This window comes from Mus pahari, chromosome X, assembly GCF_900095145.1.
Source record: "Mus pahari chromosome X, PAHARI_EIJ_v1.1, whole genome shotgun sequence".
Classification (NCBI taxonomy): domain Eukaryota; kingdom Metazoa; phylum Chordata; class Mammalia; order Rodentia; family Muridae; genus Mus; species Mus pahari.
This window is the reverse complement of record NC_034613.1, coordinates 48,173,143-48,187,214: the sequence shown is the minus strand read 5'-3', so window position 1 is coordinate 48,187,214 and position 14,072 is coordinate 48,173,143. Positions and strand designations below refer to the sequence as shown.

Below are 14,072 nucleotides of genomic sequence, written 5' to 3'. Positions count from 1 at the left end.
TTGTGAAAGGTAGGGTGGAAATGGGAATGAGGAGACACCAGAGCATACCTCATACAAAATCTGACCTTACCTAACCTATGAACCACTTCACTTGTTTTTCTAGCTATAAGTCTAGCCATGTACTCAGAGGTAAAAGATCAGGCATGTGATCTGCCCTAAGAAAAGACCAGTTTTGTTCCTCCTTCTTACCTTCCCTTGTACATGTAGGAAGTATCCCGCTTGACACTCAGATGTGGCCAACATTTTGGCATCATCATGGGGCAGTCGAATGTCCTGTTTCCCTAGAAATGACTACTCTTGGCTTTCTGTCTACATTTTTTTATCCATCCATTTATCTTTTGCATACTGATGAAGAGCTATTCTCTGAACCCAGAAAGGGAAACACATCTTCCCTCTGGGGAAATGGAGGTGGTCAAGGAAAAGTAATGAATGTATACATCTGTGTAGGATACTCTTCCAAAACAGTGACCTAGACAGTGACCTAGACAGACCAAAGATTATGTCTCTGAACCCAGAGAGGAAGGATCTAGATTGCCAGGCTGGAGAGGCAGTGTGGGCAGAGAGCAGTGAAGACACTTCTGAGTGTTGCTGAGATAATCTCCCAGTTCCGCTGTACCCACCACCAAAATAGCTTTAGGTTGCTCTGCATTTCCTAGAGGACCGCAGAAGGAACGAGTGCTGCTTCTGAAGCCTGTTTTACCATGTTGTACCCCAGAGCAGTGCTGCCTCTCAGCCTGATCTTCACTGAAATTAAAGAATTCCCAGTGATCATGGGATGTGCTGTGTGACTCTTGGAGGCATGCAGAGACTGGGTGATCAGTGATGAGCTCTTTGCTCTGGAAAAGGGAAAATGTGAAAGTGGCATGCTTGCCCCTTGAGTACAAGGGCATGAAGAATGTCTCTGCTGTAACTACAATAGAAAGGGACAAACACCTAGGACAGCCTCCGATCACTCCCTACCCCATCTTACATGATCGTGATCATCACTTACAGGTACTCGTAAAGATTCTGTTCCACAAGTTCTACTCCCTGAGGAAGAGAAACTCATTATTGAAGAAACCAGAAGTAATGGGCAGACCATCATCGAAGAGAAGTGAGTAGAGAGTGTTGCTTTCTTGACATGTCTGGGGCCTAAAGTAGACATGACAGCCTGTCTTAGGGCTTCTGTTGCTGTGATAAAACACTATAACCATGAACAAGTTGGAGGAGGAATCTGTTTATTTCAGCTTACAACTCTCAGATCACTCTCCAACATCGAGGGAAGCCAAGGCAGGAACTCAAACAAGGGGGGAACCTGGAGGTAGAAGCTGATGCAAAGGCCATGGAGGGATGTCGCACATACATAGTCCTGCTCAAGAGAACAGGCTAGAGTCCAAGTTCTTCTCTCAATTTGCTGTGTATTGTCAGTGTCACTCTGGGCTAGCTCTTCCACCTCTCTAAATTTGTTTTCCTCATCTGTAAAATGTGAGTGATGGAAATACTTTCTGAGTTGTTTTGCGATCAAATATAATAATTATAAAAGTTAGCACTCAAAAAATGTGTGCCCATCTATAGTAATTATTGTTATTAAGAACATTATTATTGATATGGTAGTCATCATAGTCTTGTGAAGGCTTCACAGGATGTAGTATTATCCTTATTTCATATATAAAGAAAGTAATAGCCACGACAAGACGAAAAGGAAACTGGTCACATAAGTTCAGAATGATAGTAAGTGACAGGATAAAAACGAAAACCTAGGGCCTGGAGAGATGATTCAGTAGTTAAGAGCACCAGCTGATCTTTCAGAGGACCCTGGTTAAATTCACAAGACACGGGTAGGGCAGCTAGCTCACAACTGCTTCTAATTCTAGTTCTAGGTGATCTGGCGTCCTCTTCGGGTCTCCTTGAGTAACTGCACTCACATGCACATAAACACACACATCAATCATAAAAATTAATCTTAAAAAAAATCCCCAACTAAAATCTGATCTGAAAGTTCCTTGAATTGAAAGAAAGCGAGAAACAAAATATGCTACCACTAACCAGGGAACTTCATCATTTTTTTTTAAAAAAAAATCTTTAATGTCCTAATTGTCTGTTATGAAAGGTTAGCTAAAAGAAGAGTAATACTGTAGCATGGCTATTGTAGCATATATAGGCTTTTGTGATAGCATAGCTTTAATTATACTGTAAGTAATATTTACTCCTACTCTAAAGCTGCAGCAATAAAACCATAGGATGAGACTCTTTTAAAAATGGAACTCACAGGAGCAGAGTAGACTAGAGGCTTGGAGGGGGTAGAAGAAATCGGTGATGCTGATAAAAAAAAAAAGCTATAATGTTCAATTGTATAAGGTGATAGGTAAGTAGGTAAGTTTTAGTCTATCTAACAGTGACTATAGTTAATAGCAATATTTTTTATTCTTGAAATTTACTAAGAGCATTGACCTCCTCTCCTCTCTCTCTCTCTCTCTCTCTCTCTCTCTCTCTCTCTCTCTCTCACACACACACACACACACACACACACACACACACACGTGCAAATTGTAACCATAAATACATGTGGTGATGGTTGTGATAATTTCATTTATGGCATAATTTCATAAGACAAACACACCAACACTGTATACTTTATATCATTTTTAATTTGTCGACCATATCCTCATTGTTGTAATCGCTTATGTTCTGGCCACATAAGCTGTGAGTGAGAAGAGAACTGTGCAGTATAGAAATGATGCTGTAAACCAGGCGTGGTGGTGCACGCCTTTAATCCCAGCACTCGGGAGGCAGAGGCAGGCGGATTTCTGAGTTCGAGGCCAGCCTGGCCTACAAAGTGAGTTCCAGGACAGCCAGGGCTACACAGAGAAACCCTGTCTCGGAAAAAAAACTACAAAAACAAACAAAAAAAGAAATGATGCTGTAACATGGCATTGAAATGAGCATGTGTGATGAGAGTTGTTCTCCTGTGAAGAGAAAGGATGTGGATCATTCTTTCTCCCCAACAAGTAGAAACCCACTGACATTTCCATCTCTGTGTTTATATAGATTTGTAGGCTGCTTATTTATCAGCACTTCAGTACCAACCATTCATTTATAAATTTGCTCTGTATATTTTAGGAGCCTTGTTGATACTGTCTATGCCTTGAAGGATGAGGTCAAGGAACTGAAGCAGGTAATGCATTACCAAAAGCTATCTTCTCAGATGACAGAATTGCTCTGTTTTCTTTGCCACTGGGAGAGGGTTTCAGGAAGAGCCCAGGAGCAGGTACTAAGGGAGGGTTGCTATTTTCTTTGTGGTATCAGCTGGGTTTTATTTATTTTACCACGTGGCCTTGAATTTCTGAGCCCTTCTATTTAGATATATGCAGCAGAGTCTCAAACTTACATACAACTTTCTTGTTCCCACACATCTTTTAAAAAATGTAAGCAAGCTCAGGTATGGTGGTGCCTGTCTGCAATCCTAGCCATTAAGAAGGTTGAGGTAAGGACATCATGGATTCGTTAGCCTGGTATAGCAAGACCTTGTCATGAAAACAAATAAAGGGAATAATGAAGGAGATATAAAAGAGGAAAGAAGTTAGTAAGGAAAGATGGAAGAGAGAGTTGTCTGTGGTGATTAGTGAATTTATGGGCAGTGTGGTTCTATGTTCCATATGTGATAAGACTGATTGTACCTGTGAGAAGGGGATGCATAGGGAAGAGGGGAGAGTCGAGAGCCTGCAGGAGCACTTGTGGAATGCTTAGCATATCCTGCACGAGGCATGGTCAGTTGCAGAGTTGAAGCTTATGGCATATGATGGCACAGGGCTGGGATTGGAAGAGAAGCTTCTCCCCTGATTATCTGATTTGCTATGGTGGGCAACCTTTCAAGGATCCAGAAGCACTGGAAGAGGTTTTGGGTAATGGGAGAGGTGATACTAAGTTCCCTTTAGAACATAATAAGTTTAAAGTGCTTGTCATCTCTCTAGCTTGACCTGTCCCATTGATATGGCCCTATGGGTCTGGTACTCAGAAGATGAAGCTGGCACCAGACATATTTGGGGAGCCTCTTAGCACACACTTGCACTGAAAGAAAAGTGATCCTGAATGAAAAAGCGTGGAGCAAGTTGTCTGTGCAGCAGGTTCCATTTGCAAGGACATTTGGAGAAAATTGAAGCGTGTAGGAGGCTGCTTACACACAGGCAGAGAACCAAGAGACAGCCTGCTCTCAGAATATGTAGTCAATGTGAAGGATGCCATGAGGAGGAGGGAGAGGAGGACAGGGAGGAAGAGGAAGAGGAAGAGGAGGAGGAGGAACTCTGAGAAGGGCTCCCTTGGGTCAGTGATTAATAACTCTTTTCCCTTCTAGGAGAATAAAAAAATGAAGCAATGTCTGGAAGAAGAACTGAAGTCGAGGAAGGACCTAGAGAAGCTGGTCCGGAAGCTGTTGAAGCAAACAGATGAATGCATTCGATCTGAATCCAGCAGCAAGACCTCGATTCTCCAGTAACCATCACTGTGCAGCAGAGCACAGTGCCTTCAGCACTCGTTAAAGTGGCCAGCTGGATGGTTTCACTGTGCACTTGAGCTTTGTGCTTTGTGGTGTTGGAATGCTCTCTCTTTCTTCCTCTCTCTCTTCCTTTCTCCCTCCCTCCTCTACTGTTTGATCCAGTGTTTGTTGCTTGGTTATCATTTGATTGACACTTGTTTTAACAGGGGAAATAGCCTGATGTGGTGGCCAAAATGGCCCCAATACATTGCTATGCCCAACAGCCCTTTACTACCTAATTCGCTGGAGGCTAAGCTTCTCAGGCTATGTCTAGAGTAGGTGAAAATGAACACCTTTGCCCAGTGACCCAGCTGCCCTTCCCTTGACTATCATATGGCCCCCTTCAGTACTTTAAGAACTTATTGCCCATGTTGTCTGTTGAGATCAAGAACAGTGTAGTGCCCTTATGCCCTCTGTGCTGTTGTCCATTTAAAGTCAGTGTGGTAGGAACTCCAACCATGCACACCAGCACCAAGGCTCTCAGCAAATTGCTTCAGGCAGTCCTCTCTCAGCAGCAGGGCAGAGCAGCTTGATGGAGTGCATATCCCTAGTGTAGTGTAGCTTTACAGCCCAGCCCTCTGCCTCTATGTAAGTTTTCTACCTCCCCGCAACCCCATGCTTTTAGCCAGCCATACAAAGTGGGGTGTAAATGATGATGGATTTGCTTTGCTTATCTCGTCAAACAGTTACTGTGAGCAGTGACTTTACTTTGAATATTCCCATTACAACCTTTTCACCTTTCTAGACAACCTGGGTGAGAAGATATTGTGCCCTCATACACCTTCCATCCCATCTCACCAAGCTCTGGTTTCCGCAGTGAGAAGTTGGACTCATCAATGGCCTCTAGGATGATGAGCCAGATTGTAGACCCTGAGTTCAAGGGCCCCTCCTAGCTGGAGCAGGCTGTCAGTGAAGCTGACTGAAACTAGTTTGCTCAAGTTGTTTATAATGTCAAACCATTGACTTTGTATGTGTCCCAGAAAAGTGACCTGTAAGAAAGCAGATTTCACAGAGAGCCCCAGAAGAACACTGTATACCTAAATTCAATACAAGTCGAAATGGGCTGAGGATGGAGGAGTACAGCTCTCACCTACCTCCTCAGATGACAGGACAACTTGACCAGATGGCAAAATCACAGAATGCCAACCAAAGGCTTACGTGGATATTTGATTGAGGCCTCCAAGCTTGATGAGGATCGCTTTTCTTTTGTGGTATGGAGGTTCTCACGGGTTCCATAACTTCATGGTACAGTGCTATTATCTCATGTTACATGGCCAACATTATAGCACCCACAGGATATGGAGTATTCCTAAAGGCCAACCTCAGACAATCGTATCTTTGTCAGCTTAGAGAGTAAAGGGTTCTAAGAACAATTGTCCTGTTTCTAAGCCCAGATTTCTATGAGACATCTTTCATGTAAAACATTTTTACAAAAGGAATAACAGTAGCAACCTACATGTTCCCATGTGTCCTGTCTGTGCTTGGTCGATAGTTGGCAATCAATGTGCAAAATTTGTCCATAGGAAAAACCACTTTTGTGGTTGCCAAATAATTTAGTTCATTGCTTAAGACATTGAAAGGTCTCATAAAGGATGTGTACATATGCATGTTTGGGGACTTTGCCCTTCTGAGGAGAGGCCCTTGGTACTCTGGATAATGAAACTTGTGCAGTGGGCTGCCCATGCTTACACACTAAATAATATAAAGGAAATGAAGCCATGTTAACCCCACAGTCATGTCTCCATAGTTGTGTTGTTTACAATACTCTGGAAGTAAACTGCTGCCCTTAGGGGCCTTTCAGTTTCCCCTCTGTTATGTCCCTTCTTATAGGAGCTCAGATTTTCTAAACTTGTTTTTATTTTAAAGACTTTTAAAATGGAAATTTTCAATAAACAAGAATAAACAGTGCTTTATAAATAAGATCATGTGTTTTATTTTTTCTTACTGACTGATGTTGAGGAAGGTTATTCTTTAAATGTCATCTTATATTCAGCTGAACAAATATGAATTGTTGGTGACAGCGGTGTGAGCTTTTATTCCATGCATACATCATGGCATCCATGCATGCATTGACTCAAGTATTACAATGTCTGTAGTGAGAACTTTGAAAGTCTTTGCTTTTAGATTTTACTGAAGGGACCCTGATATAGCAGTCTCTTGTGAGGCTATGCAAACACAGAAGTGGATGCTCAACAGCCATCTATTGGATGGAACACAGGACCCCCAATAGAGGAGCTAGAGAAAGTACCCAAGGAGCTGAAGGGGTCTGCAACCTTATAGGTGGAACAACACTATGAACTAACCAGTACCCCCAGCACTCGTGTCTGTAGCTGCATATGTAACAGAGGATGGCCTAGTTGGCCATCAATGGGAAGAAAGACCCTTGGTCTTGCAAACTTTATATGCCCCAGTACAGGGGAACACCAGGGCCAAGAAGTGGGAGTGGGTGGGCAGGGGAGCAGGGTGGGGGGAGGGTATAGGGAACTTTCAGGATAGCATTTGAAATGTAAATAAAGAAAATATCTAATAAAAAAGATAAAAAAGAAAGTCTTTGCTTTTAACTTTTTTGAGATAGACAAATATTAACTATAGTCAGTGTATTGTATGCATACAAATTCTTCCTGTTTTACTGAAACTTTATCCACTTTAATCAAAATACTACCCTTTTACTTTCCCACTCATGCCCGATTAACTTCTATCCCCCCCCCCCCAATGTCTACGAGTTTCTGTTTTTATGTTCTACATGTGAGGAATGAATGAGATCATGCAGCATTCACCTTTCTCTGCTTGGCTTATTTCACCTGGCACAATGCCCTCCAGGTTCATTAATGCTGTTATAAATTAGTTTCTTCTTTTTAAAAGCGGAGTAGCATTCATATATATATATATATATATATATATATATATATATATATATATATGAATTATATATATTATATATAAATTATATATATATCATAATTTTATCCATCGATTGATTCATAGATGATTGATTCATAGATTTTTACTATAATTCCATCAACCTTCTCTCTGTCTGTCTGTCTGTCTGTCTGTCTGTCTCTCTCTCCTCTCTCTCTCTCTCTCTCTCTCTCTCTCTCTCTCTCCAACAAGGTCTCACTGTGTAGTCATGGCTAGCCTGAAACTCACTGTGCATACCAGACCAGACTTTAACTCACAGAGATCTGTCTTCCTCTGGCTCTCCAGTGCTCAGATCAAAGTGCGCTTAACACCTTGACCAGCTTTATTCTAGATCCCGACAAAGTGTCTAGTACTCAATCATTCTGTTTCTTTTAGAAATAGTGAGGAGTGGGTTGAGGTTGGAAATTTTAGCTAGTCCACTCGCATCAGCCTTCCCCCAACCTACCTTTTCCACTTAAGGTTTTATTTCATAGTGTGATCATACCTGTCATGTAGTGAGCAAATGTCACCCACTGGTGACATAGAACTTTCCTTAACTGCACTATCTTTCATCTTCTGACTTCAACTTACAAAGTACTTGAACTATATCTCACAATTTTCCTTCCAACATTAGAAGAGATACATTCATTTTCCTATCCAAGTGCTCCTCCATCTTTGGTATTTTATAAGAGTTTGTCCATCTGTGATATTTTCAGTTGTGATCTCTGGTGTCAGTGGGAAGGATGAAACGTATGAGCTGTGGGCTGGGGGAGACAACTCAGTTGGGGAAGTGCTTGCCGTGAAAGCAGGAGGGTCTAAAGGTTATCACCAGAATCCGTGTCAAAATAGTGCTATGGTGGCTTGCACCTACAGTCCCAGAACTGAAATGGCAAAGACAGGTCGATTCCTGGGGCTTGCTGGCCCAGCAGCCTAGCCTGCTCATTAAGTTCTAGGCTAGGGAGAGACCCTATCTCAAAAACCAAGGTGGGACTGGCAAGATTGCTGAGCGAAGGTGCCTGCCCTGAAAGTTTGATGACTTGAGTTAAATTCCTAGAACACTCATTAAGGTGGAAGAAGAAAACCACCTCCATGAAGTTGTCCTCAATGGTCTCCCTACATGGAATGCTGCATGTGCATGCCCTACCTATCATAAACACATAATAATGAAGTTAAAAAATCCAAAAGGTAGATGAGTCTTGTGCAACAAAACCTGATGTTGACCTACCTATGCCTTTCACATCCCCACTCTCTCATGGACACACACACACACCCACAAACACACACACTCACACACACACACAGACAGACAGACAGAGAGAGACAGAGACAGAAACAGAGACAGAGACAGAAAGAGACAGAAACAGAGACAGACACGGAGACAGAGAGACAGGCACAGAGAGACAGAGACTGACAGAGACAGGGAATTATTTGAGCTAGATACTGTCTATTCTTATCCCCATGTCCCTCCTGAAAACATAAGAGCAAACATACAGTTTGTTAAGTTACAGCAAGGGTTCTGGATACAAAGAGGGTTGGCATACACTTCATTTATGCCAATATTTGGGGTGGAATGGGGAGTATTAATTTAGTCAGTTTTCTGGTGGCCTGGAGGACATTCCCAACATATTCTGGTGTCTGTAGTCCACATTGTGATGTCTCTGCTCAAGCTTTGTGGGTGACACTGCAGTAGTAGCAGTGATAGGCAGTAGTCATAGCAGCAGTTGCCTAACATTTGGGTCACAACTTCCGTGAAATAATTGTAAAGCCATTAATACACCAGAATCCCACTGCCTTTCACTTTTTTGTCCCCACATTTTTGTAGAGACTAAATTAACTCTCTGCCTGAGCTGTGTTACCTGTTCTTTCTTGCTTTGAATAGTTAAATTTAAGTCCCACATATTTAGGCTCATGTAAACCTTGAACAACACTGTCAGGTCTTCCTTGTTGTTATCTCCGTCTTACAGGTGAATAAAAGTACTGAGATATTGAATTATGTGGTACTTCATGGTGGGGGTGTGATTTGAGCCTATATTGTGGCCTACCTCTTGGAATTGAGCTTCACATACCACATTTCTTCTTCTGCCTTTTGTGCCCATTAAACAACCCTTGTGAAATCCACAAGAAGCTCCATTTTGTGTTTATTTTTGCGTTTGCTTGTTTGTTCGTTTGGGACAGAATCTTGTGTACTCCAGGCTGACCTCAGATATACCATGTAGCCCAGAATGACCTTGACTTTTAAATTCTCCTTCCACTGCCCCTGGATTCTTGGATTACACATGTGCATTACTAAGCCAGGTACTATGATATACTAGGTATTAAACCCAGGGCCTCATGTATAATATGCAAACATTATAAATTGAACAACATATTCTAGTCTACCGGTGAACACTTGTCAAATCTAGGGAATTGCTTTTCAGTACCTCAAAGTGGCTTCTCTGTTGTATTCAAACTCTATTCTTTGCAACTGAAGTGGTCTTTTGTTTGTTCATTTTTAAAGGAATATCACTATGTAGCTTAAACTTGTCTGAATAACTCAAGTGTATCTTAAGCTGGTCTTGAACTTGTTAGTTTTCTGCCTCCCTAGTGCTAGAGTTACAGATTTGCAGGTGTGCACGGCTGCACATGGCCCTTTGTGCTCTCTCTCACTCTGTCTTCCCCTTTCTCCCCCTTCCCCCTCCATTTCCTCTCCCTCCCTCACAGAAGTCTGTCTGTCTCCTGCTAGCTTCTGTCCTCTTTGTATTTTTGCTTTCACTTCACTCCACACTCGGTGCTTTCTTCCTTCCACTTCACAGGTAAGGGCTATCAGATGTCGGAGCCACCAAGTGGGATCTACTTTAGGATGCCCCCTTCCCTCACCAATTGCAGTGCAGAATACAGACCGCTGTTCAGGTTCCACAGCGTGCTTCTTTGGTGATGAGCCTGAGAGAGCGGTCTACTGGGACTTTCTGCTGACCTCATCAACCCCATCAACTGTACAAAGAATAATATTCTCACTAGGAGAATTGGAGACAGGATGATCATCATGGATTTGAGCCCTGCAAGGAACACATAGGTCTAGGCCAGCCTGGGCCCTGTGTCAAAAAAAAAAAAAAAAGCTAACTTTTCAGATGTGGACACTGATTGACAGGTTGAACAATTTGTCCATGGTTATAAAACTGGTAAATTGTGAAGCCTGGACTACAACTCTATCTGGCATGCTCCAGAGCTAACCACGATCCTACAAGAGGAGCAGAACAGCAATCATACTCAGCTCTAAGTTCCTTCTTCAAAGAGAGAGCAACTCTCCATATAGGGAATCTGTTCCAATGGCAATGATTGAATACACCACAAAGTATGTTCCCACTGGAAGCCCAGGAGGGCTCTGCTGCTTCCGTTTAAGTGGGGAACTCCTGCTCTGAAAGCATGTCACAGCGGACATGTCACAGCGGACATTTGCATCTTGTGGTTCTCTGCTTCCTACCAAACAGCAAAGACTGCAATATTTTGTACCTTGTTCATTTTCTCTTTGTTTGGAAACAAAACAAAAGCGAGAGTGTATTTCAATTCTTTCTCCCCTACCTTTCCTTGGAATGTAGAAGTGGCCTGGTTATTGAGCCAGTACTATGGGCTAGGGGTTAGGGCTCAGCTGGTACACTGCTTTCCACAGCATGAACAAAGCCTTGGGTTTAATCCCCTAGTACTGAACAAAGCAGGCAAGGTGGCATAGGCTTCTAATTGCAGCATGTGGGAGGGGGAAGCAAGAGGATCCTTGGGCAAGGCAGGTTTCTGCTTTGGTAAGTGGGGTAGAGGAAGATGGCAATTGGTGGAATGAGCATCACAGACAGAAGATGTTGTCCTGTAGGCAGCAAGATCCAAAGTTCCATGTACATGCATTGGATCTGAGGGCCTGAGCCCACTGCTAAGAGGTAGAGGACTTCTAGGGGTCATAAAAATCCAAACTATTACCCAAGTTACTCACTCCTGTCATCCCAGGAGGATGAGAATTGGAAGCAGGAAGATCACCATGGATTCAAGCCCTGAAAAAAACACATAGGTCTAGGCCAGCCTGGGCCCTGTCAAAAAAAAAAAAAAAAAAAAGCTAAAATAAACAAACTACAAACTCCTCCTACCTCAAAAGTATTTCATCAATAACTTGAAAGTGGTTATTAAAGCTGTGCCTCTTGTAAGCAGAGAGACCCTCGGGACTGTAGGGCAGGAGACGGTGAATTGTTAGATTTAGAGGGCTTTGTACTAGCAAGGGGACCTTGTGAGGAAACAAGGTGAGAGGCTGGGGGCTTGGTTGTTTGGAGTGCAAGGTCCAAAAAAAAAAGAAAGAAAGAAAGAAAAGAAAGAAAAAGAAAAAAGAAAGAAAGAAAAGAAAGAAAAAGAAAAAAGAAAAAAGAAAGAAAAGAAAAAGAAAAAGAAAAAAAGAAAGAAAAGAAAAAGGTCTGGGATGGAGCTGTGGGAAGCAGCTCTAGAGGGCAGTAGAGATTCTAGGAGAGGAGAAGGTTGCCTCGAAAATGCAGTGTTTTAGATCCACGCTATTACTTCTGTTTACAATCATTTAACTAATGAATTAATCTAAGGAATCTCAGTGTGCAGGCCTGGCTAGCCTGCACCTCACTAGGTAAAACAGACTGGCCTTGAATTTGCTGCAACTCTTTCATCTCTCTGAAGCTACGTTGGTGCTATCTCAGGTCCTTACTAGAAGTAGAGCTAATTTGGAAGATAACGGCTCCCAAGGAACAAGAATGTAGGCTGAAACACCGGGGTAATGTTCTAAACAAGAAAACATGATTATACAAAGATTTTTTTTTAAATATGTCTGGGGTGTTCTGTTCTTGTTTGTACAGCTATTCCTAGGACATACTGTTTACAAAGTGGTCAGCTCTGAAACTACAACAAAAATGGACTCTGTGGGTTATATTTATGTATTTATGCATAAATATAGTAATACTAATGATCAAAATATATGTATGTAACACTAATAATCAAAGAAAAAGAGACTACTATTAATTTGAGAGTGGACATGGAAGGGGAGGGAGAGGCCTTGGGCATCTGTATATAAGTAGGAAAGGGAAGGGGGAAGTAATGGTATTGTATCTTAAAGTGTATAAAAAGTAAAATAAAATCTATCTCTCCAGGTGAGACACTACTAAACTAGTAACGTCTCAGGCCCATCCTATTCTCCTCACTAACTCAAACAAACTGCATAAGAAAGATTGAGCCACACCAGGGACATCAGTTGTAAGGAAGAAAGAATTATGATACATATGTTGTTACCCTCCCTTTTGACTGAGATAACGCCTTCTTTCAAGAAGACGTAGGATTCTGGCCTTCATAAGGAAGGCCCACACTGTAAGAGCATCATGCCACAATCTACTTGGTCACCATGGCTGCTGCATCACATCCTTTAAGCAACTTATGCGGAGTTTGGTCAGTTGATCCTTTTTCTCCTTTGCAGTTCTGGGCACAAAGGCACAACACACACATTTCTACTGAGTTACCAAATCCACAAACATCACTCTTGCTCATACCAAAAGTCTCTTGTTGGGGAATGTGTGTAGACACACAGGCTTGTCCAGTACAATTTCAGCTTTTTGGTGAGTCTTCACATTACAAGAGCTCTAGATACAGCTGTGTCATCTGTAGGACTGAAGACCAAGGGCAGGAGGAAAGACACTTTCTTCTTTTTATTTCAACATTAGGAATTTTTGGATGAATGTGTTTCTTTTAATCAAAACATTCTACCAGTTAAACTCTTGAGTTTCTTACATTATCATTTCTTACATCACAGTTGGAGGTAGCAAGAAATGACCCCACTGGCTTCAGTAGGCTCAGAGCCCAAAATCACCCTCAGGTTGTTCCCGCTGTTTTCTTCTTGCTTAGAGCACAGCTGTTAGAAAGATTGGCTCCTGGTTCTCATTTAGGGCTCTCTTGCTCTCCAGTCCCCTTCTACCATTCCAGAGCAAGGTGGGAACAGACAATGAAACTGCTTTTCATGGACCAGGCTTCTCTGTCATCTATCAAAGGCCATAGCAGACTTGCAGAGAGAATGGTGTTACCAGTATAGCTTGCTGTATGCTCAGCTTGAGAGCTAAGTTTATGGTAACAGCCTCCCCCCAAAAAGAGTTGGCAAAATTCCTTCCAAATACTTCCTCCTCCTCCCCACAACTTGGATGAGAGCTATACAACAACAATAATGTTAAAGGGTCTTTATTAATCAAAAAATAAATAATAACATAATCATTAAGTTCACTATGGAAACAATGGAGATTTCAGGGAGCTACAACAGATTTCTTTAAATATAGTCATTCCATCAGGAGGAATGGGCAGGCCAAGAGCTGCTGTTTACAGACCCGAGAGTGCTGTAGACAGATACAGGGTAGATAATAAGAGAACCTGCCAATAATAGCCTGACTCTGCGTGCGCGCGCGCGCATGTGCGTGCGTGCGTGCGTGCGTGCGTGCGTGCGTGTGTGTGTGTGTGTGTGTGTGTGTGTGTGTGTGTGTGTGTATGTGTGTGCCTGTGTGTGTGTGAGAGAGAGGGGGGAGGGAGGGAGGGAGGGGGAAGGAGGGAGAGAAAAGGAGGAGAGAGAAGAGACATTAAAATACTGAGTGTTGGGGTATTGGGGGAAGGTGGAGGCAGAGTTTCTCAATTCTCCGTGGGAGACTTTAGAACTTGG

At 42.4% G+C, this 14,072-nt stretch overlaps 1 protein-coding gene across 7 annotated transcripts in view; it reads left to right on the top strand.

The window, feature by feature from the left end:
• Positions 1 to 6,418, top strand: part of Arhgef6 (Rac/Cdc42 guanine nucleotide exchange factor 6) — a 113,384-nt gene extending 106,966 nt beyond the window's left edge. For all 7 annotated transcript variants that reach the window (XM_029534314.1, XM_029534313.1, XM_029534312.1 and 4 more), the window contains 3 exons: positions 994 to 1,093; positions 3,100 to 3,154; positions 4,331 to 6,418. In XM_029534314.1, coding sequence (XP_029390174.1) covers positions 994 to 1,093; positions 3,100 to 3,154; positions 4,331 to 4,471 — 296 coding nt within the window. In that variant the 3' untranslated portion in view covers positions 4,472 to 6,418. The remainder of the gene's footprint in view (positions 1 to 993; positions 1,094 to 3,099; positions 3,155 to 4,330) is intronic.
• The last annotated feature ends 7,654 nt before the right edge of the window (positions 6,419 to 14,072 follow it).